The following is a 26,886-nucleotide window of genomic DNA, read 5'->3' as shown; positions in this document are numbered from 1 at the left end:
TGACTAGCTAGCCTAGGCCTACTTCTTCTTCTGTTTAACAGTTCAGCTTTCAGCTTCTCCTGCATTATATTTCAGCTCTTAGCGTTGTTAGATGATGCAGTTCAGTTTCCACACTGCCTCTTTTGTGTGAGTCACACATTTTTGACATTCATTTCAGCTTGCGGGTATTTTCTCATTTCTGTATTTTCTGCAATTTAAGAAAAATAATTTCATCTTTCAGCATTCCAATGCATTTTCAGCAGGAAATGCCTTTCTAGTTTTTATTATTTATCTTCTATTTCTTCCGTGGCACGTTTCAGCGCCTTCAAATCTTCAGCTATTAAAACCGTTCAGCTATCAAAAAATTCAGCAGTTTCAGGCCATGGGTGCTGTGACTTTTCAGCTTTGTACCTCTTATGCTTGAATTAATATAAATCAATATTCATAATATTTTTTACATGGGTTTCCAATGGAGTTTTCTTTCAAATCCTCTCAAACTTCTTTAAACTTCTTCAACTTCCAAATCCTTCTTCTTCCTCAATCTTTCAGCTAGAGCCACCATTTAAACTTTAACATGTTGACAAAACCCTAAACTATTTTTGCACCATCACCATGGCAACGACAGACACGCACCTCTCAGTCTCTCACACAGGTGATTTGTATTAGCTGATTAGTGGAGTCACAAGACAGAGCTATTCAGTCAACTCGTCTCATTAAAAGACTAAGAGCACTATAATTTCAGCTACTAAAATGAATATACTACTTCTACTACTTCTACAGTTTAACAGTTCAGCTTTCAGCTTCTCCCGCATTGTAGGCTATTTAAGCTCTTAGCTTTGTTAGATGATGCAGTTCAGCTTCCACACTGCCTCTTGAAATTCTACTATTTCTTCGATTGCTTCACAATGTTCAAACTTATCCTCCCGCATTGTATTTAAGCACTTAGCTTTGTTAGATGATGCAGTTCAGCTTCCACACTGCCTCTTTTGTGTGACTCACACATTTTTGAAATTCATTTCAGCTTTCAGCTTGCGGGTATTTTCTCATTTCTGTAGCCTATTTTCAGCAATATAAAAACAAATAATTCATCTTTCAGCATTCCAACGCATTTTCTGGAGGAAATGCACTTTCTAGTTATTATTCCAACTTCTTAGTTCTTCCGTGTCCTTTAACTAGTCCTGCATACTTTCACCGATTCCTACAATTTTGCAATCAAGACGTTCAGCTCCTTCAGGAGATTTGTGCTATGACTTTTCTAATTTCTCACTTTTATACTTTTTAATATATTAAGGTTTTTGTGCAAATTATTCTCCCATTAAAAGTAATGGTAAATCCTTTCAAATCATTAAAAAGCTTCCTCCTCTTTCAAACGTAACTACTTCAGCATACTTTCAGGTAGAGACACCATTCAACCTTTAAAATGTTCACAAGACATTCAGCTATTCCCAAATGATTCAGCTTTTTCAAATATTCAGCCAATTTTGAATTATGACAGTTTGAAATACATTAAAATGTTTGCTCCTTCTTGATTTTTATGAATGAGCAGCAAGCAGAGTGGCACACTCTGCTGCCTGCTCTTTTTCTGATATTCAACTAAATTGTCAAACAAATTCCTTTAACGTTCATATAGTTTAACTTACAGAAACAAGTTATACCTTAAAATGTAGGAAAAATTGTCCTCTTTCAGCCAATGTAACTACTAAATAGCTCACATTTACAGATTTTCAGCTATGAGCCTTGAAGCGAGAGCAGCCTTTCAAATTCTCTCACTAACTTCAATGGAGAGGTGGCTAAAATCCGTCAGAGAAAGCAAGAAGGAAGACGATTTCGAAACTGCCGGTAGAGACATATTTCTGACCGCACATACATATAAATGACATCTATAGTTATGGCAGAGTCTTGGGTTTCGGAAAATATCCTCATTTTATTGATTGGACGTGTAGTTTTGCGTCTAGGTCAACTTGTTTGAGGTGTGGATGCTAGGTAAATGTTCGTTTTTCTCTCTGCCTAGCTCGTTAGCTATCACAGCTGCGCCATCACCGTGGCAACCAAACAAACACGCACCAGGAAAGCAAAAGGAACACGTTTTCGAAACTGCAGGTAGTCGTATTTCTGACTGCACAGACATATAAAGAATATCTCTGGTTTAGGCAGAGTCTTGGGTCTCGGAAAATATCCTTATTTTTTGGATTGGACGTACAGTTTTGCGTCTAGGTTAACTTGTGTGAGGTGTGGATTCTAGCTACATTTCTGTTATTGGGTGTGCTCAAGCCTTCGGCGAGAGCACAACCTTTGTTCTCTCACATATATATTATTGGGTGTGCTCAAGCCTTCGGCGAGAGCACAACCTTTGTTCTCTCACATATATATTATTATTATTATTATTTTTATTTCTTTTTGCCCCCCTAAATCTCAGTCAATATTTGGCCTACATAGACAACGTAGGTGTCAAAAGTTTCGTCTTGGTAGCGATTGAGTTGCTTCTATTGGAATTTACGTTCCATTGCACGGTTTAACCCTTGTGTTATCTTCGGGTCATTCCGACCCATCAGTCATTGTGACCCACCGTCGTATTGCGACAAATTTACCTCATACAAAAACAAAGTGAAGCATTTTCTTTTAACTGATGGGCTGTCTCAGACCCCCCACATTGCAAAGGTTAAAAGAAAATTATTTTTATTTGTTTTTGTATTGGGTAAAATTGGGTAAACACAACGATGGTTCGTTATGAACCTTGTGACCATGTGACCCGAAGGCAGCACAAGGGTTAAGTAGAAATTACGTTTTTGTGTCGAAAAGTGAAGCTAACGGTGGCTAACTTGCTAACCACAGTCAATGACGCTACTTACGTCACTAACGTCACGAAAACTCGCGTGACTACCTCTAGCAGAATATTAGTTTAGCAGCTCGTTAACTTCTGGGAGATAGCTAGACTAACTATAGCTTTACTGCAAGGCAGCTGCAGAAACCCCACAAGCAAAGAGGCCAGGTGATAACTATTTACTAATTTTACTTTGTGATATGACACACAATTGTGATGTGTAATGTACAATATAAGCTGATATTATTAAGGAAGTACATCTACTTTCGGAAACAGTAGTCTACTATTTCACTGAAGTATTAGCATCATGACATTAGCCTGTGTTGCCCGGGCAACACATACTACAGTGGTCTATGATGTAGCGTTATCTGTTTTCAATCGTTAAAATAAACATTCCTCACATATACATTTTCGTTGTAGGATTTATTCTGACATTAGTAAACGATTTGTTGGTGAAATTACCATTACCTGTGGTTTCAAACCAGTGTAGCTCACTGCAACGCTGTAGCTTACGCGAGACACACGACAAAAACATCTAACTAACACAGCTGTTTAGGAAGTCAAACGGCGACAGAACATGTTCGTCACTCCCCTTACTTAAATCAAAAGTCTATCTAACTACTAACCTGAACTTCATTGCCACAGCCTAAACGTTGTCAATCTGTTCATGAAAATAATTAATTTCAGCTTAAACCGTACAACGGAACGTTAAATCCAATTCAACCAACGCAATCGCTACCAAGACGAACACAGCAGTAGTCTAGTACTGTACCGTAGTAGTACAATTTACCGGGGCAGCTTCTCCACACAGGGCTATATCGCATTTTGCGTTGTTACTGACAATGATCGCTACCAGTGAGCTTTTTATGAATGAGCGATTTTCCACTAAATAAATGTCAAGCTTATTTACGTTTTGGGGGGCATATTTTCCGTTAGCAGATGGTACTGTTTGAATCGCGATTCCATCTTCTACTGCCGGGTAACGTCGTAGAATAATCTTCAAAGGGGGTTCTTTATTAATGAATGAATGCAATGAGTAGGCTAAATGCCTGAAAATATCATGAGAAGGGAAAAACTTAAAATGACGTTTAAGTCATAGAGATTACGTACATTTTTACACCGGTCTGCCAAATTTATTCGTTTTGATTCAACGATGAGGCTGCCTCTTGTAGGGGAAATGAGAAGACATCTATTTCATTCTACACTTCACTCGTATTTTCAGTTGTAAATGAGCAGCAAAAAAAATATGCTTTTAAATCTATGTAATCTTTATAAATAATAAGTATGCATTTTTATATAACATATACAGAAATATCAGTTGTAAAAATGTCATTCAAAAACGGACCCCTGTGCAACCGACGCAAGCAAGCACACCCTACAATTTCCCCAGAAATTGTACCCTCTCTAGTTCTCTCTTATAATCGAGCTAGCGCGATGGCTCTCCATAACTAAAAACGGTTCAACTTTTTTTCCACAATCGACCAAATTGGCCAAACAAGGTATGTACATTGAGCTTAAAGTGTACATAATCTAGCTAGATCGTTTTTATTTTAGCAAGTGTCACAGAAATCTGCAAAAATCAAGGCTCAAGACTGTCATAGCTGACCGTCACGAACAGCCAAAAACCGGGGCTGGGGCAAGTGTTTGCTGCAGCTGACGTTAATCCTACGAACAAACGCTTCGTAACTGGAACGTTTTTACTTTTAATTGACGATATTGAACACAGATGATAAGTAAATTGTCTTTACTCTAAATATCTTCTCCTTTTTCAATTTGAAGCAGTAAATCTAACACAGTAGGAATTATCCCACGACATCCGTTCGCTCTGCTTTGACTAACAAATATGTTCTCAGTCCACCATACATTAGACGAGCTAATTTTCGAGCACTTTCGATACAAGATACAGGCCATGTTAGAGTTGAATTGTGTGGGCAATGTAGAACAGCAGACAGATTTGAAATATGATCTTTTGTTATGGCCATTCTAGTGACACTACGACTGTCATCATACAGCGAAACCAGGTCACATAGCTAGCTACGTTTTTCCAGACATAATATTCGTTACCTAGCTACAAACAAATGCTTCGTAACTGAAGAGTATTTACTTTTTATTGGCGATATTGACAGCAGAGGTTAAGGAACTTGTCTTTAATCAAAAGATGGTCTCCGTTTTCAATTTGAAGCAGTAGATATGGCTTACTGTAGAAAGTCTCCCATTGCATCCTCTCTCTAGCTTAGCTAGATGCATGCATTGTGCATGCATTAATGCATTAATAATTAATAATGCATGCATTATTCACGCCTATGGTGTTAATACAGTCTGTAAAAATACCACTTTGACACACTTGCAAGATGATCCGCTGGTTAGATGTAGCATGATCTTATTAACTACCCACAATAGTTTTTTTGCAGCAGCATTTTAATCAGTTAGCTCCAGGTCCTCTCTAAAATACATTTCAGACCTTTTGTAACCTGAGCAAATGACTTTCTACAAAATTTTCAAATTCTTCTGAATTATTTCTCTTTTTGCATTGTTCTTCTCTTTTCTGTAGTTGTATGCCTTCGTCCATCTCCTGCCCCTTTCAAAAATACCTTTCGGGCGCTTTGAAGCTTCAGCTTATAACTTTCTGCTAAATTTGTACTATTTTCAGCTTTTTTTAGCATGGTCAGCTATCCCCATTCAGGTTTTCAGCATTCTCACTGCTGTTTCGCAGGAACAGCTTTTTCTAGTTATTATTTATTCTTGCCCCCCTAAATCTTCGTCAATATTTGGCCTACATAGACAACCTAGGTGTCAAAAGTTACGTCTTGGTAGCGATTGAGTTGCTTGTATTTTTATTTACGTTCCGTTTCATGGTTTAGGCTCAAGTTAAGTTTTTGTGGCGAAAAGTGAAGCTAACGGTGGCTAATTTGCTAGCCACAGTCACTGACGTTACTAACGTCACGAAAACACGCGTGACTACCTGTAGCAGAACATTCGTTTCGCATCTGTTAACTTGGGGGATAGCTAGGCTAACTATAGCTTTACTGCAAGGCAGCTGCAGAAACGCCACAAGCAAAGAGGCCAGGGTGATAACTATTTACTCATTTTACTTTGTGATGTGAAACACAATTGTGAAATGTAATGTACAATATTAGCTGATATTATTAAGGAAGTAGGCCCACATCTACTTTCGGAAACGGTAGTCTACTATTTCACTGAAGCATTAGCATCATGACATTAGCCTCTGTTGCCCGGGCAACGCATACTACAGTGGTCTTTGATGCATCTGTTTTCAATCGTTAAAATAAACATTCCTCACAAATAAATTTTCGTTGTAGGATTTATTATGACATTACATTACAAGTAAACGATTTGTTGGCGAAATTATGATTACCTGTGGTTTCAAACCAGTGTTGCTCACTGCAACGCTGTAGCCTAGGCGAGGCACACTACAAAAACATCTACACAGCTGTTTAGGAAGTCAAACGGCGACAGAACATGTTCGGCACTCCCCTTACTTAAATCAAAAGTCTTTCAATAGGTGAAACTATCTGACTACTAACCTGAACTTCATTGCCACAGCCTAAACTTTGTCAATCTGTTCATGAAAATAATTAATTTCAGCCTAAACCGTACAACGGAACGTTGAATTGAATTCAACCAACGCAATCGCTACCAAGGCGAACACAGCAGTAGTCTAGTACTGTGCTGTAGTAGTAGAATTTACGGGGCAGCTTCTCCACACAGGGCTATATCGCATTTTGCGTTGTTACTGACAATGATCGCTACCAGTGAGCTTTTTATGAATGAGCGATTTTCCACTAAATAAATGTCAAGCTTATTTACGTTTTTGGGGGCATATTTTCAGTTAGCAGATGGTACTGTTTGAATCGCGATTCCATCTTCTACTGCCGGTAACGTCGTAGAATAATCTTCAAAGGGGGTTCTTTATTAATGAATGAATGCAATATGAGTAGGCTAAATGCCTGAAAATAATACGAGAAGGGAAAACTTAAAAGGACGTTTAAGTCAGAGATTAGGTCAATTTTTACACCGGTCTGCCAAATGTATTCATTTTGATTCAGCTATGAGGCTGCCTATTGCAGGGGAAATGAGAAGACATCATGTTTCATTCTACACTTCACTCGTATTTTGAGTTGTAAATGAGCAGCAAAAAAAAGATGCTTTTAAATCTATGTAATCTTAATAAATAATAAGTAGGTCCTATGCATTTTTATATAAAATATACAGAAATATCAGTTGTAAAAATGTCATTAAAAAACGGACCCCTGTGCAACCGAACCAAGCAAGCACACCCTACAATTTCCCCAGAAATTGTATCCTCTCTAGTTTATATTTGTAACGGCAAGCTGCGATTGGAAGCGAAATGAAACAGGAGCTAAAAACAGAGGGTGTATTGAGTGCGTGGCAGAAAGAACAGTAATACATCCAAGCACAATCATAAGATTTTAATGTACCGTTGCCCATGCCTGCTCGCATGTACCGAGCGGCGACCGTCATGTAGCCTTTTAGCGTCCTGTCTAGTCTAACAGAGCCTCCTGAAACGCTGGGCACACCAAGCCGTCCGGCTTCGCCTCCGGACATAATGCCCGGAACTCCTGAAAGTGGAAACGTGACAGCGCATCAGCCACATTGTCGAGTAACCCAGGGATGTATGCGGCCCGCAACACGAAGTTGCCTATGATGCATGTCCAGGTCAAACGCCTCACTAATTTATTAATCAATGCCACGGAGGATCTACCCTTGTTGATGATGTTCACCGTGGCCTTGTTATCACAGAACACCACGATCCTCTTCCTGCACCAGTGTTTACCCCACAACAGACATGCTACAACAATAGGATACAGTTCGTACAATGCTGTGGATTTGCAATCGCGCGCCAGAACTCCAACGGGCCACGACTCGCTGAACCATTCGTTCGCGAAAAAAAACCCAAACCCAATGGACAATGCTGCATCGGTGTAGAAAGCCAGGGCGCTAGAGGTCTCCACCTCGTTGTTGTAAAAAAAACGACAAACCGTTCCAATGCTCGCAAAGCACGGCCCAAAAACGCAAAACGGACTGGCAACCCTCATCCAAACGCACGATGTCGTGCAGCGCCGGAACTGACTTAGCCACGCCCAGCAGGCGCATTATTCCCCGACCGTGGGGAATAATGCGCATAGCAAAATTCAGGTGCCCGAGCAACGACAAAAGATCATGTTTAGTCATTGAAACCGACGCCGCCGCCGAAGCCAGAACAGCGCGCACCCGCACGAGCTTCTCCGCCGGAAGAGACGCGCGCATTAACAGGCTGTCCAGCTGGATGCCCAAAAACTCGATGGACGTGAAAGGCCCCTGCGTCTTCTCCTCCGAGAGCGGCATGCCCAAAAGTTGCCTTCACCACCGAGATGCGCCGGTGCCGAGGACGGAAAATCGACCACAAGGAAGTCGTCCAGCAGGTGCAGCACGAACGGCAACCGGTGCACGTTCAGCAAAACCCAACACAGAGTATCAAAAATGCGCGGGCTGCTGCGACAGCCAAAAGCCAGGTGAGCGTAAAAGTACATTTGCGACCGCCATTTGATGCCGAACAGGTGCCACTACGACGGGTGAAGGGGCACCACTTTGAACGCGTCGGTGATAACAGCCTTCCCGAGCCAGGCGCCCACGCCTGCTTGTTTGATTAACCGAATCGCCTGATCGATCTGGCGGAATCAGGCTGTTAATGCTAGGGACCTGAGCATTGTGTGGAGCGGACAAGTCCACGATCAAGCGTTTCTTCCCAGAATATTTGCGGGTAGCCACGCCAATGGGAATGACGCGAAATACGGGAAACGGCGACTCCACGAAAGGCCCCAACAAATACCCCTTGCCAGTTTCTTTAGCAAGCAACGCATCGACCACGTCGGGCTCCCTGAGCGCCGATTGCAGGTTATTACACACATGAGTGACAGTGGGCACACATTCCACCCCCGCCATGAACCCCTCCCGCAACCCGGTGAGGAGATAGTTCACAAAACATCGGTTGGGGTGGCCACTCAAAGCTTCAGACAGACGACCAATGTCAACGGGTGTAGAAGGGTGGTTTTTTATTTCATGCCCTTGCCCGCCGGTCGGAACCGACGCGGGCAGGTTGACCTCGGATGGGCGTCCGAGCACTGACTGCAGACATGAAGAAATCGACAATTAGGATAGGTACAGGCCCCCTCATTGAAATACATGCACACAGGAGGAGCGGAACCAGCATTAGGCACCTGGCGTTTGAACGAGCGCCGCTCCGTGCCACTGGAACCAGGTTTCCTATCACGGGAAGGTTCCCCCACTTTAGAAGGCACCGTGAGAGGGCAAAGCCCAATAGGATGGGAGAATGACCCACACACCACACATGACAGGGGACAAAGCCCGGTGAACGTGCGGCTAACCAGCTCTAGATCTAGCACAGACCAGTCCAGACGCAGATTAAACCGCTGGACGTACAGGGCTGCCTTGGCCGAGAAACCCTTGTGGTATTCATAGAACAGCGCTCCCCCGTAGGAGAGCGACAGGTCAGCAATGATGGCCAGATAGGTGTCCAGTTCGACTCGCCTCCCGGGGAACCCCTCGCACATGACGTCGCGAAAAACCCCAAAAACAACGACGAATTCGGACATCGTCAGTGTCTTAGTTAGACGGGGATCGGCGTCCCGCAAAAACACAGCCACAACACTCTACCAAGCGGCTTTCGACCGATTCAGGCTCACACAGCAAGATCTTCACCAGGTTCACGTCTTTACCTGCCAGGATCTGCTCGCGGAGACTCGCCGGAACGGCAGCAGACGGAGGCAGAAAGGAGGCCCCAGAGGCCGCGGCTGCCACCGCGCTGGCCAAGGTGTGTGAGGGCCGGATCTCCTGCGCAGCAAGCACACTCGCAGCAGCAGCTACGGGAGCTGCACCCAAGGCCCCGGCTCCCTCGAGGTGCTGAATCCGGGCATCCATGGCAGTGAGTGTGCTCCGCAGATCGATCAACGCCGCCAGCACGGGGTCGGGCTGCTGCACTGGAGCTGGATGATGCACGGGGTTGGGCAGCTGCACGACCGAGCCTCCTGCGGACCCCGCTCTGGGATTCTTGCCAACGCCAGCACCAGCGGCGGAACCTCGCTTGCTCTTCCCCCGGAGCTTTGCGGGTAATGGGACCCTCCGCTTCCTCCTCGCATACGTCCATGAAATGGAGGTATAACTCCTCGTGTGACATACCGACCGGAGGACTAAGGCCCTTCTCGTAGAATCCAGAAAGAAGTCGAGGAACGGGCCATTCCTCGATCGGGACCGGCTGCCTCACCGCCAGACGAGAACTCCGACGGGGTTTGGACCCTCCGGCTGGAGGGATTCCCACTTCCTCGCAAGGTCCACCGTCGACCAATGAATCCCCACGGAACTCCTCCAAGTCAGACCCAGAAAGACACGACATATCAACTCCCTCGCTCGACAACAGCAGGCTGACTGATGTCTATGTCGCACTAGCAATGCATATGCCGGGATACCCCGCTATATACCCCGCCCTATTAGGAGGGAGTACCCTGCAGCATAATATGACGCGTTGCTAGTGACGCGCTATGTCTTGCGTCCTCCTTCATGAACCAGCTCCGCTTGATTCATGAGGAGAAGGGTTTTGAAAGTTGTACCAAATTTGGATAGTACAGCAAAATCGATCATGGCAGACCTTATGGGTTCTTGAGGCTTTTTTGTTCCCCATGAGAAATAAGGCATGTATACCAATTTCCATTTTCAGGCATTTTGGAATAATGGGGCGCTGGGGAAATCACGTAGACTTTGGGCGTGGCTTATAGCACCACCTATGGGCGTACATGGGCCATTAGCGGTCTGGGAGTAGTGAGTGACCTGGTGTATCATTGGGCCAAATTTGAACAAATCGGGTCAAGGACTTTTTGAGCTATTGAGCCATTTAGTGGAGAAGAGGAAAAATAATAATAATAGGAATACTAACAAAATTTATAGGTTCCCTCCTACCGGAGGAACCCTAATTAATTAATTTTGAGGGGGGGCTGGGGGAGGGGAAATGTCACTCTTGCCTGTCTTCAAAACTTGAGAGCCCTGTTAATGTGACATTACTTACTGTACATGCAAGTCTTGAATTGCTTAAATGTATAATGCTGCTAGTACACCATGGCACGATACGATACTTGCTGTGCAACAGCAATGCACGTCGTATCCATGCGTCGTTGCTAACGTGTTCTGACGTTGTGACGTAGACTAGCACTGAGTTCCCTTCGTTGACACAAGGCACGTTTTGAAAAACTGAATTTCAGCCTAAACCGTGCAATGGATGGGCGGGGGGCCTCAAAAAATTTAAAAAAGGTCCATAGCCCAGGGGCCTCAAGTGCTATTAAGACGCCCCTGCAGGTCTCTAGAGGCCCCAGCTATAAATCTAGTTGCACATTTATGGCCTTATGCCAGAATCTTATCTGCAGCTGCATCGTTCATGGTCAGTACTAGCCATGGGAGAAATGTCTTTGTATAAAAAGCATCTGTAGGGCTGTATTAAAAAGCATCTGTAATCTAAAACCCCCAGGACAAGGGACCAATTGAGTGACACAAAATCTGAGACCATCTGAAATTACCAATAGTAAAACAAAACATAAGATAGGAGATAGGAAACTACATGGTATATAAGGTATTCTCCGGAGAAAATAAGACCAGTCTGCTCCCGGGACCAGTTCACGTTTGTTGGGATTGTTTGTCACCTTGAAGCCCAAGAAACATTTTGGATCAAAATTTGCTGAGTTCCAGTGCCATTTTTGAACTTTGAAGATTTTTTTAAGACTAGATAATTTTACACAACAGCCCTTTGATTGTCATTCTTTTTTTTAAATGTCTTTTTTATGTTTTTCCTGGGGGGGGGCCCAAACCAATCACGGGCCCTAAACAAATGTTTGGTTTGTTTATTGGGTTGGGTCGGCCCTGGGGCCAGGTACAGGGCAATGTAGTCAGTACAAAAATACTGGGTGTTAAAACACACATCTAGGATCAAGTCAAGAAAGCAGAATCCTAAAATTTGATTGAGTGCAAATATTGTTTTATTTGTATTTTCTTCGCTGCGGTGAAATAACCACCGCTCAACGCTTCTAATGATTAACACAAAACAATCACACCTCTCAAGGCTTAAAAATGTCTTAAAACCTTTACGTTGAATATCTGGGCTAGAGCTTTCCAGGTTTATCAACATTCAAATACGTGTATCTTTTTCAACTATTTTCAGATTTCATCATTTGAAAGCTTACAATCTGCACTTTCACAATCTATAAGAAACGGATAAATTAATTGGCCGACAACAGCCCCTTTTCACCAGAGTGTGTCACAAATATAGAGCACATTGCACTATATTTACTCATTTTCGTTTATATATAATTACGTGTGTCATGTCATGAACTTAATAACATTCATTTCAAAATTGTAAAATCTGCTTTAAAATAACTGTGCTCAGTCAGCGATAGGCTAATGTTTCCTGTTGTGCTCGTGCCCCGTTTGTACCCACGAGGACAGTTCCAGGCAACTTTTGTTGATGTAAGCAAATAAATGGGGTGCTACTTTACCCATTCCGGATTGGTTTCAAACCTAGCCAAAAATAAAGCTAGTAGAATGATCCATGTTTGAGAATATTTTTTTTTTGGGGGGGGGGGGGATAGTTTTGGATATGTTGATTATCTTGCGTTAATAGATTGAAATCGCCCAGACAAGCCAGGGACCTAATTGTAAATGCAATACCACCAACATCCACCTTTGCCTAAAGCCAAGGAGCGAGGGGTGGGGGCTTGGTTGAGAGCAAAGCAAGCAAAATAGGCAGAAAATTTAAAAATAATAATGTTGAAATGCTTATCCAAACCACGTCAATCGCTGCACTACACTCTATTGCAGGGGTACTCTTTAGAAACCCAAAAGGTCCACTAACCAAATTTCCATTCAGTCCAGGGTCCGGAACAATTATGGTTTATTTTTCTGGCCCTTACCTCAGAGTTCTGGGGGTAATTTTGTTCAAAGTGTCCATGCTTCGTGTCATAGTGACCATAGCCGCGGGAACATAGGATATTTTTTCAGGGGGGTGCTGCTGGGGGGGGGGGGGGGGGGATTCTTAATGTTGCGGGGCGGTAGGGATGGACTGGGAGTAAAAATAGGTCATGCACATTCTGTTTGATGTGATGCTAGTTCGTGAGAACGCTAGGATACTTAATGCGAGCGCGCGTACAAGCAAGATAAAAAAAAATTGCCTTTATTTGAGCACAAAATAGTCTTTTGAGCTTTATGTAAAATGAACATAGCCGTTTTTCAATTGGTAAAACCTTGTCTAGTGAAGGTGATGTCTTTTTGTCTATAAATTTTTCAGCTCCACCCTTACGTTTCTTAGCCTGGTTTTCTATTGTTATTCTTCTCCCGGTGCTCCCGATGGCCAGTCCGCTACTCCGGGGCTGGGCTGTGCCGCGGTGGTGAATTTTCAAGTCATATCATTGGAAATTCTCGTGCTGTCAGGGGGTACTACAGCACTCCTAGTTCCCACGGCCATGAGTGACGTTTCACATTAGCTACCACTATTGACAAGGGCAACCGTCTCATTAAACACATCGGTTTTGTGCGCCCCACCGGCAGCACAAATGCATACTTGTCTGAAATTAGGTATTTTTGGAATAAACTTTTCGCCGGGTTTAGAGCACGCCATGTTTTTCGCTAAGGAAGAAACAGGTACTGTTAGCAAATCGATTAGCCTGCGTTGTTGCAATGACACACACAACCTGACCCACAGAGGTTGCAACCAACATTCAGTGAGTAAGTTGTCATGGTGATTACAGTTATTAAAGCTCCTGATTGGACCTTTTGTATTGGACAAGTAAGATAGAAACCACATTTAGTTGGAACAAAAAGATGTGCCGGTTAAAATGGAAACGTTCCGTCAAAAGGAATTAATTCCATAATAATATATCGGTTATAGGTCCGGGTCCGGATAGGGTACCGCCTGGGTCCGGACCCGGACCGCGGTCCGCCAATTAGTGACCCCTGCTCTATCTCGCAAAATATGAACTTTGCAGAGTGTCCGGTTCTTGAGATAATCGTCGGAAACTCGCTGCCCTAAAATCCCATTGACACATATATAGACACACACAGATATACACAGAGATTCTTGGCATTAGAAAGATTCCCATAAACAGGGACGGACTTAGCTATGGGCGACATGGGCAGCCAACCAAGGGTGGCATCTTGCCGGGAGCGGCACAGGGCGTCCACACAATAAAAAAATCTGAATGGTGACATTCACGCGATCAGTCTCCATTCACGTTGACGGAGTGGGCGCCCTGATTCTAATTTGTGAGCTAGGCAGACTACTGCCTGGGCTGGAAAGGTCTCCCATTCAGAAGCATGATATGGGAAGGGGGGGGGAGTCGCCCCACTGGAAGCCTGAGGGGGGTGCGAAGGAATCTATCAAATAGCGCATTTCTAATTTTGTACAGTATGCATATAGTAAAATCTGTCACACTACTTAATTTGGGGCGGCGGCGCCCGAGGGTTGGTTCGCCCAGGGAGCCAGATAAGATCGGGCCGCTACTGCCCATAATCCTAGGCCAAAATCTGTAGTCTGTGATTGTTAGTTGTTCCCCGACAGCTGATTGATTAATGGTCGTTGCGACAAAAAAATATATCCTCAGATTTAAAAAAATTCAGCGGGGATCATGTTCGTACAATCTGACAAGCAACAGTCGAAAAGGACTATAAAAAATAGCAGTGTTCACCCGGTTTTAGTTATTGACAAAGTCAAGATCTTTTGGGGGCGTTATGTCGTTATATAATGCTGAAACGAGTTATACTTTTTTTAAATACAGAACATAAAAAAAATTCTCATAATAATAAATATAAGTAGCACAGTGGCTCAAGGTAATCTCCAAAAATATTTAGTTGTATTTTGTTACAAAATCCGCAAACATAGCTTGCATAGGCAAATAAGGAACTGCATGTTCTTACCACAGTGTAAATACGAGGTGAAGTATTTGTGAAACTTTGGAGAAAACACAATTCACACCGTCACATAAAACAATCAACATATACAAGTCAATCTGAAATGTGCACCCTTTAAAATTTTTTGAAATCTTTATAAAAAAATATGCATTTCAAGTTTCACCAGTACATTTCCTGCATAATTTCATAATTACCCATCTCTCATGCACTCTTTCTCCCCTTGTTCTTACTGTCTCTCTGTTTCTTTGTTTCTATCTCCCCCACCTTGCCTGCAGGATGTGATCTCATCTTTACAGGACCGTCTCACTCTGCGCTACATTGAGCACTTTGCCCTGGTCCTGGAGTCTGGGGGGCTGGACCAGAACCAGAGACTACACCTGCTTCTGGAGAACCAGCCTTTATCACATGTATGTGTATCATAAATCTTCAGAGTTAGGGATCTGAGTTATGGTCAGAATAAAAGATTGCTGTTTTTCTCACTTCAAACTCCCAATTTTATGGGGGTCGTATTACTGTCAGATATAGCTGATTATTATACTTTTGCAAGGCACTGAAATTCTTCATTTTACATTTACATTTAGTCATTTAGCAGACGCTCTTATCCAGAGCGACTTACAGTAAGTACAGGGACATTCCCCCTGAAGCAAGTAGGGTGAAGTGCCTTGCCCAAGGACACAACGTCATTTGGCACGGCTGGGAATCGAACTGGCAACCTTCAGATTACTAGCCCGACTCTCTCACCGCTCAGCCATCTGACGTCTTCAGGCACATATAATGACTGTTCAATATCATTATGTCCTTAGGTATGCTTCTAATGCATCAAGGATTCATGGTTTCGTGTTCATGTAATGTGCAGAATGTAGTTTATCATCACACTGTTAGAGATTGTAGAGAGTATTGTGTCTCAGGCGGCCGCTTCTAGCTCTATGACAGATGTCTAGGATGGTGCTTGGGTTTAGGAGAGGTACTTATAGCCCTGCCAGCCTCCCCCTCGAACATTTAGAAGTGCCACAGCAGATGAGCTCGTCAGATACAGTGCTGTCTGGTGTGTGAACAGTGAGAGGGATGTTGTCCATCTTAACTGTTTGAGCCCTCCTTTTGTGACAATGTCTGACTATACAGTCAGCCTTGTGTGTCTGACCAATGGGATTGACAAGATGGCATCCTTGGGTCATGTTACTAATGTCTAATGTTCGTGTCCGGCTCTTCCACTCCTGAAGTGCCTACTTCAGAATACATAATGTGACTGCTTCCTTCCCTCAGGTGGTACACAGAACATACTTCCAGGGGATGAAGTGCCTGTTCAGGATTTGTTTCTTCCCCAAGGACCCTGCAGACCTGCTGAGGAGAGATCCTGCTGCCTTTGAGTACCTCTACATACAGGTGCTTACAAACACATCAAGGCTGTGAATGTAATATGACACTAGATATATAAACATACCCACGCAGATGTACTCATACCAAATTAGGTAAATACGTACATCATCTGAGTTCTAAGTGTTTTGAAAAGCAATCAGATTATTAAATGAAATCAAGTCATCAGTCATTAACTGAAATGATTAGTGATTGATCGGTTAGTACACAGAGGGCCTCGTGCTGATGCTTTTGCGCCCACTTCAGGCGTATTTGTTTCGCAACCTGCGGGTAAAAGCATGGCGAGGTATGTACAAACATGCCGCACTGAGGTAAAAGCGCAGACTGCCTGTCGTGGGAACTGAAAATGGCAAATTGCGCTTTTCCGTGTCATGCATATGCATTCATGGGAGTTTTAAGGGGAAAGTGGGAGTTTCCCATAAAGAGATGGGTGGGAATGCGTAAGTGCGCCTAATTATGTATTCTGCGGTATGTACAAAAAACGCCCGTGAAAGCGCCTCTGCGCTGTGTAAACCAGGATGCGGGTTTCCTCGTATATGCCTCCTGATGAAATGGCAGCAGTAATCCGAGCAAGACAAAGACATAGGCCAAGGAGACGAGCTGAAAGGATTTTTGCCACAAGGCTCACACTTTTTCAGTTGAGTGAACACAAAATCATTACGTGTTACAGATTAAGCAGCCATGCTTATTACAGTTACTGGAATTTGTAATTTAGGTCCAGATGGCATTTTTTTGTGTCGGTGTGGAGTTCCAGCCTTGTATAGTATTTAAATTTGCTGTTACCTCATCAATTTTGTTATCACTAAATCGTTGTTTTTGCTGTTTTGACTTTGGTCGCTGATCCATGATAGAAAGAGAGAAGGCCCATTCAATTGCGTGTTTAAATGCTCGCAATTTACGGTATAGTGGGCGGAGAAAGACGGTGATTACCTGACAACCCTCTACGGACACAATGAAGCTTGAGTCGCCATTGGCTATTTTTTATTTTACTTGCCAGACTTTTTACATGAAATGCATGAACAATTCAAGTACATTATCTGTCTGAATTATTCTTTATGTTGCATATGGATTAATACAATTTATTAGCAAATGGCTTTCTCTTGCTACTTGACTTCAGCCACCTCTCTAGTGCTGACAATGGTTCTTAGGACTACTGCTGAAGCTCTGGGCCTTCTGTTGAAATAAGGATCAGGTCTGAAAGGCGTGATGATGTGAGACTGCTGCGGACATCTGATTGTATTCTCTTTTGGGCACTGAAGGCTCTTTCGCAGTTGGCAGAGCTGATTAGCAGAACAAGAATAATCTGAACAAGGAACAGTAATCTTAAATTGTCTTGATAACAAAAAAAAGTAGGCCTATTAAGCGTTTTCTGCTCAGACTGGAATTGTAGCTTGTTTGCATCCATCTCTGTGCGTGACGAGTGCCGTAAAATCAAGTCGATCTTTTTGTGAGAAAAACAGAGAGGCAGTGTAGAGTTTTACCTTCCCTAGCGACCAAAAATCTAGCGACGAGCGTCAAATCTAGCGACTTTCCATTACTTTGGCAGTCTCCGTTTTCATTGTTGAGCAGCAGCAAAATAACGAATTGTATGTCTGTTGTCATAGCAGCCAATCATGCTAACTCGCAGTCAAGCGACAGTGCGTCATTGAAATCTGAGCTAAACGTATTATTTGCCTCTAACTCAGTCACAGGCAAGTGAAATTGAACAATTTACTATCCATTGGCTAATTAAAGATCATTTTTAGTCGCCCAGCGTGAAATTTGGTCGCATATGCGAGTGATTTACTCGCATTGTAGAGGGTTGCCTGATGAACTGCAGGTTTGGTAAATACGATGGAAACTGAAGTATCACAGCGTGCACTTTCTGCGGGTTGGCCATGGCGCTAGGGGTGGGCGATACGGCCAAAATCTTCTATCACGGTATGAGTCATTTTATATCACGGTTACGGTATATATCACGGTATAGTAATTGTTCTGTAAATTCAATAAAAAAATGGTACAAAATAACCATACCATACTTCATCATCACACTCGATTATTTATTACAAACAAAAACAACTGCCTCACATGAGACAACACTTGAGTTAAAAACAAAAGACTCAAAAAAGTTAAGAGTACAAGCGTTCCGATTGGCTGATGCGCAGTCATGCCATCCGCGTGGTGACCTACTCACAGCTCAATATGGATCTGTAATGCCCTCCGACGAAAATGTCAAAATGAGCAAATGCGATCAGTCTGAGTTTTACTATCCATATCAAACTTCGGTTTCGGCATATCAACCTCGTTAAAGGTCGGTCGATATGTTAAAGCCTCAGTTTGATATTTCCCGGCATGACCTCACTCTCAGTTAGTAAGTAGCCTTCACTAGTCATCCTTGATCAAGAATGCTAGCAACGCCACCAGTGTAATTTTACAACAATAATTTTACAGCAGGAGACATAAAACTTGAACAACAAATCAAATTGGTTACCTGCAGAATGGGTCATCAAATATATAATTAACTAGCATCGGCATGAATGTGGTCCGCTTAGACAAAATACACTCTGTTCCGTCAGACCAAAGCAAATGTGCTTCAAGGTCAAACGAAAATAGCAAATAAAATAAAAGTGAAACTACAATTCTAAATATCGCAAGAATGCGATTTATATGATGGCTTATGTACAATACAACAACCAGACATTTAATTGACACGTGTAATACAAAAATATAGTATAAAAGTATACCGCTGTTGAAACGGTATAGCCAAATCTCTCCCGCTAGACACATTTCTACCGTCGCACGGTATATACCGTCATACCGCCCAGCCCTACATAACGCCACGTTTGCAAATGTACGTACATGAGGGCCTGATTGTTTGGTTGGTTGTTTGATCAGTACTTTACATTTTGTGTTTAGGTTAATTGATTGGCCAATTGGTTAATCAATAGATGTTTTTACCTGACCTCACGGAACCCATCTTTACCTCACCTTAGAGTCGCAATGATGTCATCAAAGAACGCTTTGGAATGGACTGGAAGTCTGACATCACACTACGTCTGGCGGCACTGCATATCTACATCACTGTTTCCTCTGCTAGGCCTAATCAGAAGATCTCTCTCAAGCACGTTGAGTAAGTGTGTGCATGTGTGTATGCGTACAGGTGTGTGAATTCCATTAAAAATCTAATTTTATGGCTGTTTCATAAAAACATCTGCTCAAATGGCACAGATATTACTTTGTTCCTGTACCCAACTTTTCTTTTGGTATGGCAAAAGATTAAAAACGGATCTGAAAATGAATCTGAAAAAGGACTTTATGGAAACCAGAATTATGGTTGAGATTATTCTGACACAAGACAATCCCATTTAAAAGTAGAGTCAATGTACCTATTTAGTTTCTATGACCCCTTTCCACTTATAACTTGCCCTGCTGACTCCCACACACATATTGTACAGCTTTCTGTCTGAGGAAAACTTTGTCATTCTTGGGGTGAAAGGACAAGAGCTTACAGCAGACCTGAGGTCTCATTTATAAACGTTACAAAACGGGGCTGAAAATGTGCGTACGCCACTTCCCACGCAAAGGTTGTGATTTATAAAAAACAAAATTGACGGGAGAATGTGCGGTGCTCCACGCAAACTCTGACCCATAACGTAGGCCTACGCACATTTTGGAGACAGTGGGAATTGGCGACGCAGATGACCATACTGTAGTCATACTGCAGAAAGTAAATGTTGTAAGAATTATATTTTTTTTTCACTCCAGTTCATCATTATCATGAAGATAAAATCCAGCAGTGTTATTTGCGCTTTTACTGAGTGATAATTGTTCCATAAACACCTTGTACAATCCAACTCAAATTATAAATAAGAATTCTGCGCTGTCTCGCCATCAGATTATCCACTACGGGAGTGCAGGAGGGGGAGATGCCCCGACTGCATGGAATACAGGATAACATCACATATCCTACCTTTAGATAACTGCAGAACACAGTGTATAACTAAATATATTTATTTAATACTGTGCATATATGTTCTGTATATCATATGTCAAAAACTGGAAATACAGCCGTTAAGCTCCCGCGCAATTGCTACACTACGTCCTCGTTCATCCATCAGTCCAAACTTTAATACTGTTCATAACAAAACCGGCATGAAGAAACGTGTGTTTACCTATTAGGCTACGCTTTTGTTTTCAAATTGTTACCTCGCACTGTTTTTTTTTTATTGGTGATCCCGCTCCCTCCTGCTGGCCACCAAATAGGCCTAATGTGGTTTTTCGCGCCTCCACCCGCCTACAAGTAGGCTATTTCAATGTCCTAACTGAGAAGTTGCGCCTTTTCGTTCTTTTCCCACCTGATGCCATGATTCACCATAACGTTACGTAAGAACAATCGCATGCCAGGGCCATTAATATACTGGATCAGCATTCATGAGGTGCTTTGCATTGACTTAATGTTAAAAAATGGGCGTGTTCAGGGCGGGGTAAGATGCTGATTCACGTGGGTAATCTGTGATTTATAAAGGGAACATTACTTACAGGTGTGCGTACGCAATTCAAGTCTGAATTTATTTGGCCGTATGCCATTTTAGGCTTTTGGACGTACGTACACTTTTAGTATGAATCCTACGCACTGTTTTATAAATGACACCCCTGGCCATTTTACAACCCCCGGGCTGTCCCAGTTCGGCCCGCGTGAGGTAAATCAAAAATTAAAAATAAATAAATGTGTTAAGCGGTAGGAAATCTGTAGTCCTGAAAGACTACAGTGATCAGGCGATTTACATATGCGCTAATGCAGCCTCACCGACAGGAGTTAAGCTGCAGACCCTGATCACCTGTCAGCTGTCCTTCGCATATCTACATCAGACATTCAACCAGACTTCAAAGCACTTGTTCAAGCCCAAGACAGACTTGATTTTTCACATTGACTGAGAAAAACTGAACTGGAAAACATCAAAAGCACTTATTGCTTTTGTATAAAGTTAATCAATTGCTGGTCTTAAATATCCATCTTATGTATTTTCGTGAAGGTTTAAAGGTATGTTAAAAAAATTAAATGACACTTTTGACATTTTCATAGCCTTATTGTAACATGTATTACCAGTAGCAGCTCAAAACCATATAATTTACTGTTTTTTTATAAAGTAATCAAATTCATATTGAGCAGAATTAAGTTCAGCCTATTGTTCGGCCTGCCACAACGGTCCCAATTTCTCATGTGGCCCTTCGGGGAAATTAATTGCCAACCCCTGGCTTAGAGTCTAATTAAAGCATCTCTCGTATTCTCGAGGAGAAAGACTGAGATTTTTTTCCAGTCTCTTGTTATTGTATCCTGATGTCTATATGTCTGCCTCCCTATCTCTTTTGTCAGGAAAGAGTGGGGCCTTGAGCCTTTTCTCCCTCTCACTCTGCTGCCAACAGTCAAGGAGAAAAATGTGTGTAAGACACTGTCCCAGCTTCTCAAGACCTACCAACACCCACCTCCCTCTGGCAACAAGGTGTCTGTACTTTCCTCCACTCGCACAAAAACATCAAATTGTCATCCACTGTGAAGGCTGTTTTCATGTTCAGGATTATGGAGCAGTGGAACAGTGGGAAGTAGTATGAATAGGTTGATTATTCTTTGCTGTGATGTTACATTACATTGGCGAGCATACAGTCAGATTCTTGCATATGATATTGACACTTTGATGCATTTCTGTATAAGCAGTGAGTTTTATCCATGTTTCATATGCTATCACACTCTCTTTGGCACTTCCTGCTTTAGAACTGTCTGTGTGGGTAAACAATGCCCCCAAGAGAATATATATGGTACTACAATAAACATGTGTCAGATTCAGCCTCTCGTTCTCTCTGCTCCAATCTATTAACAGGTGCCTCCACTCCAGGGGAAGCTGCAGTACATGCGTGTGCTCAACGACCTTCCCCCTTTTGGAGGACTGCTTTTCTACACTGTTGGCCTGGTAACTGCCAAAAACGTCTACTTATGTCCATATCAGGAAATCCTTTAGAACAATACTCCATGGGCATATACAGTTAGGTCCATAAATATTTGGACATTGACACAATTTTCATCATTTTGGCTCTGTATACCACCACAATGGATTTTAAATGAAACAATCAAGATGTGCTTTAAGTGCAGACTTTCAGCTTTAATTTCAGGGTATTTACATCCAAATCAGGTGAACGATGTAGGAATTACAACACATTTTATATGTGCCCCCCCCCCTTTTTAAGGGACCAAAATTAATTGGACAAACTAACATAATCATAAATCTAATTGTCACTTTTAATACTTGGTTGCAAATCCTTTGCAGTCAATGACAGCCTGAAGTCTGGAACCCATAGACATCACCAGACGCTGGGTTTCGTCCCTGGTGATGCTCTGCCAGGCCTCTACTGCAACTGTCTTCAGTTCCTGCTTGTTCTTGGGGCATTTTCCCTTCAGTTTTGTCTTTAACAAGTGAAATGCATGCTCAATTGGATTTAGGTCAGGTGATTGACTTGGCCATTGCAGAACATTCCACTTCTTTGCCTTAAAAAACTCTTTGGTTGCTTTCGCAGTATGCTTCGGGTCATTGTCCATCTGCACTGTAAAGCGCCGTCCTATGAGTTCTGAAGCATTTGGCTGAATATGAGCAGATAATATTGCCAGAAACACTTCAGAATTCATCCTACTGCTTTTGTCAGCAGTCACATCATCGATAAATACAAGGGAACCAGTTCCATTGGCAGCCATACATGCCCACGCCATAACACTACCTCCACCATGCTTCACTGATGAGGTGGTATGCTTTGGATCATGAGCAGTTCCTTCCCTTCTCCATACTCTTCTCTTCCCATCATTCTGGTACAAGTTGATCTTGGTCTCATCTGTCCATAGGATGTTGTTCCAGAACTGTACAGGCTCTTTTAGATGTTTTTTGGCAAACTCTAATCTGGTCTTCCTGTTTTTGAGACTCACCAATGGTTTACATCTTGTGGTGAACCCTCTGTATTTACTCTGGTGAAGTCTTCTCTTAATTTTTGACTTTGACACAGATACGCCTACCTCCTGGAGAGTGTTCTTGATCTGGCCAACTGTTGTGAAGGGGTTTTTCTTCACCAGGGAAAGAATTCTTCTGTCATCCACCACAGTTGTTTTCCGTGGTCTTCCGGGTCTTTTGGTGTTGCTGAGCTCACCAGTGCGTTCTTTCTTTTTAAGAATGTACCAAACAGTTGATTGAGCCACACCTAATGTTTTTGCTATCTCTCTGATAGGTTTGTTTTGATTTTTCAGCCTAACGATGGCTTGCTTCACTGATGGTGACAGCTCTTTGGACTTCATATTGAGAGTTGACAGCAACAGATTCCAAACACAAATACCATACTTGAAACTAGAGAGGGTACAATTTCTGGGGAAATTGTAGGGTGTGCTTGCTTGCGTCGGTTGGACAGGGGTCCGTTTTTTAATGACATTTTTACAACTGATATTTCTGTATTTTATATAAAAATGCATACTTATTATTTATAAAGATTACATAGATTTAAAAGCATTTTTTTTGCTGCTCATTTACAACTGAAAATACGAGTGAAGTGTAGAATGAAATAGATGTCTTCTAATTTCACCTGCAAGAGGCAGCCTCATCGTTGAATCAAAACGAATAAATTTGGCAGACCGGTGTACAAATTGACCTAATCTCTATGACTTAAACGTCCTTTTAAGTTTTTCCCTTCTCGTGATATTTTCATGCATTTAGCCTACTCATTGCATTAATTCATTAATAAAGAACCCCCTTTGAAGATTATTCTACGACGTTACCCGGCAGTAGAAGATGGAATCGCGATTCAAACAGTACCATCTGCTAACTGAAAATATGCCCCCCAAAACGTAAATAAGCTTGACATTTATTTAGTGGAAAATCGCTCATTCATAAAAAGCTCACTGGTAGCGATCATTGTAAGGTAACAACGCAAAATGCGATATAGCCCTGTGTGGAGAAGCTGCCCCGGTAAATTCTACTACTACGGTACAGTACTAGACTACTGCTGTGTTCGTCTCGGTAGCGATTGCGTTGGTTGAATTCGATTAAACGTTCCGTTGTACGGTTTAGGCTGAAATTAATTATTTTCATGAACAGATTGACAAAGTTTAGGCTGTGGCAATGAAGTTCAGGTTAGTAGTTAGATAGACTTTTGATTTAAGTAAGGGGAGTGCCGAACATGTTCTGTCGCCGTTTGACTTCCTAAACAGCTGTGTATGTTAGATGTTTTTGTCGTGTGTCTCGCGTAGGCTACAGCGTTGCAGTGATACACTGGATTGAAACCACAGGTAATGATAATTTCACCCACAAATCGTTTACTTGTAATCTAATGTCATAATAAATCCTACAACGAAAATGTATATGTGAGGAATGTTTATTTTAACGATTGAAAACGGATACATCATAGACCACTGTAGTATGTGTTGCCCGGGCAACACAGGCTATAATGTCATGATGCTAATACTTCAGTGAAATAGTAGACTACTGTTTCCGAAAGTAGATGTACTTCCTTAATAATATCAGCTAATATTGTACATTACACATCACAATTGTGTGTCATATCACAAAGTACAATGAGTAAATAGTTATCACCCTGGCCTCTTTGCTTGTGGCGTTTCTGCAGCTGCCTTGCAGTAAAGCTATAGTTAGCCTAGCTATCCCCCAAGTTAACAGATGCAAAACGAATGTTCTGCCAAAGGTAGTCACGCGTGTTTTCGTGACGTTAGTAATGTCAGTGACTGTGGCTAGCAAATTAGCCACCGTTAGCTTCACTTTTCGCCACAAAAACTTAACTTCAGCCTAAACCATGCAACGGAACGTAAATTCCAATAGAAGCAACTCAATCGCTACCAAGACGAAACTTTTGACACCTACTTTGTCTATGTAGGCCAAATATTGACTGAGTTTTAGGGGGGCAAAAAGAATAATAATAATAATAATATATATGTGAGAGAACAAAGGTTGTGCTCTCGCCGAAGGCTTGAGCACACCCAATGAACTCTAGACCTTTTATCTGCTCCTTGTCAATGAAATAACGAACTCCCATGAGGGAATAACATACACCTGGCCATGGAACAGCTGAGCAGCCAATTGTCCAATTACTTTTGGTCCCTTAAAAAGGGGGGGGCCACATATAAAATGTATTGTAATTCCTACACCGTTCACCTGATTTGGATGTAAATACCCTGAAATTAAAGCTGAAAGTCTGCACTTAAAGCACATCTTGATTGTTTCATTTCAAATCCATTGTGGTGGTATACAGAGCCAAAATGATGAAAATTGTGTCAATGTCCAAATATTTATGGACCTAACTGTATATCTGACACAACTGCACAGCTTTGAAACCCTTGGGTACCCATCCTACAACTCTACTGTAATTGCAGACGCAACTTATAGCACACATGTATTATTGTGCTCTTAATACTCGGCTAATTTAACTCAAATACCCTGGCAACACCTGCATTAAAGGGGTCATTGACTGATTTTTGTGGTATTTCACACTGTCTCCGAATAGGGTATGTAACATTGGTTGGGCTTAAAATGGCCCGGGTGCTGTTCTATGCGCCCTGATGCACCCTGTGAAATAGCCCTGGAATAAAACGAGATGTTTTCTCCCTTTTATGGAATGCTCATGAATATGTAGATGAGCTGCACGCTGATTGGTTGCTTTACAACGAGTGAAGCTACGGAGCAAAGAGACTTGAAATAAAAACTTAAATAAATCTATTGTGTCTACACAACACTGTTTTAAACAAATTGACTAGATATCATTTGAAATGATAACGTTAGTTGTTTCCACTTCTGTTGTCGAAGCAAATGGGATCGACTTAGGTAGGTAACAATACAGCTTACCAACCAAACTATCGTAATTCAACTTAGCTTCATTTAGCTCTAGCTGTCTTGCTGAAAAATAAAATAAATAACCTGACAAAGATCTGGACAAACATGCATCATGAATTGTATATTTACATGACAACACGGGTTATTACAGTCAGGAACATGAAATAACGTTAGCCCCATTGCCAATAAACTAAACCATCACACATTCTACGTATGCTAGATACAGGCAGGATACATTAGCATTGCTAATAACTATTAGCGACAAAATCATACCACAGCTTGCGGTTGTGATGAACATAAGGTCGGAACAGTACCTGTTTTCAGTAACAGGTTCATAGAAAATCCTGCTTTACATTGTCCCAGGTTTTCAAAACTGTCCTCGGTGAAATGGTTCGAGCAAATGTGTAATTGAGGGTCAAACTGCACAGTGATCTTTTCATAGACAAACATCACAGCCCGTCGAGTGTTTGGTTCCTTGGGAAGACTCTGAAAAGTGTCAGCATTCCCTGTACAGCCTGGAACACTGCATTTACGACCGTAGTCCATTTTCAATATCCTTGAAAAACGTTCTTCTTTGTAATTCCGTGGAAATACACAGATCAGCGCGCAGCAAATTTGGGGGCGTGGCAAAGGTACAGACGAGAGCCAAAAAAGGTAGAGGCACATTTGTGACGTCACAAATGTGGCTTTTTCGAAACCGACCGTTTTACAGCTGCAGTTTCAAATTGTGAGATTTAGATAGGAAAGAGATTTCAATGGACTTTGAGATTCACTGTTACCCCCTTTCCACAAAAGTGAACCGGGAGCCATTTCGGAGCTGGTTCAAGAACGGAGCCTTCTAAGAACAAGTTTGCTTTTCCACGGGCAAGAGAGCCACCACAGAGC

The 26,886-nt window shown here is 42.3% G+C and overlaps 2 protein-coding genes and 1 pseudogene across 5 annotated transcripts in view; 2 read left to right on the top strand and 1 right to left on the bottom strand.

The window, feature by feature from the left end:
- Positions 1-26,886, top strand: part of gcna (germ cell nuclear acidic peptidase) — a 387,394-nt gene that overhangs the window by 218,386 nt on the left and 142,122 nt on the right. The window lies entirely within an intron of this gene.
- The window catches only part of frmpd3 (FERM and PDZ domain containing 3), a 300,032-nt gene that overhangs the window by 259,571 nt on the left and 13,575 nt on the right, over positions 1-26,886 (top strand). For all 4 annotated transcript variants that reach the window (XM_062475783.1, XM_062475781.1, XM_062475785.1 and 1 more), the window contains 5 exons: positions 15,058-15,189; positions 16,046-16,165; positions 19,129-19,265; positions 21,510-21,636; positions 22,012-22,101. In XM_062475783.1, the coding sequence (XP_062331767.1) occupies positions 15,058-15,189; positions 16,046-16,165; positions 19,129-19,265; positions 21,510-21,636; positions 22,012-22,101 (606 nt within the window). The remainder of the gene's footprint in view (positions 1-15,057; positions 15,190-16,045; positions 16,166-19,128; positions 19,266-21,509; positions 21,637-22,011; positions 22,102-26,886) is intronic.
- Positions 7,324-9,393, bottom strand: LOC134032807 (uncharacterized; annotated as a pseudogene).

This window comes from Osmerus eperlanus, chromosome 13 (genome assembly GCF_963692335.1).
Source record: "Osmerus eperlanus chromosome 13, fOsmEpe2.1, whole genome shotgun sequence".
Lineage (NCBI taxonomy): Eukaryota > Metazoa > Chordata > Actinopteri > Osmeriformes > Osmeridae > Osmerus > Osmerus eperlanus.
This window is presented reverse-complemented; position numbering and strand designations above follow the sequence as displayed.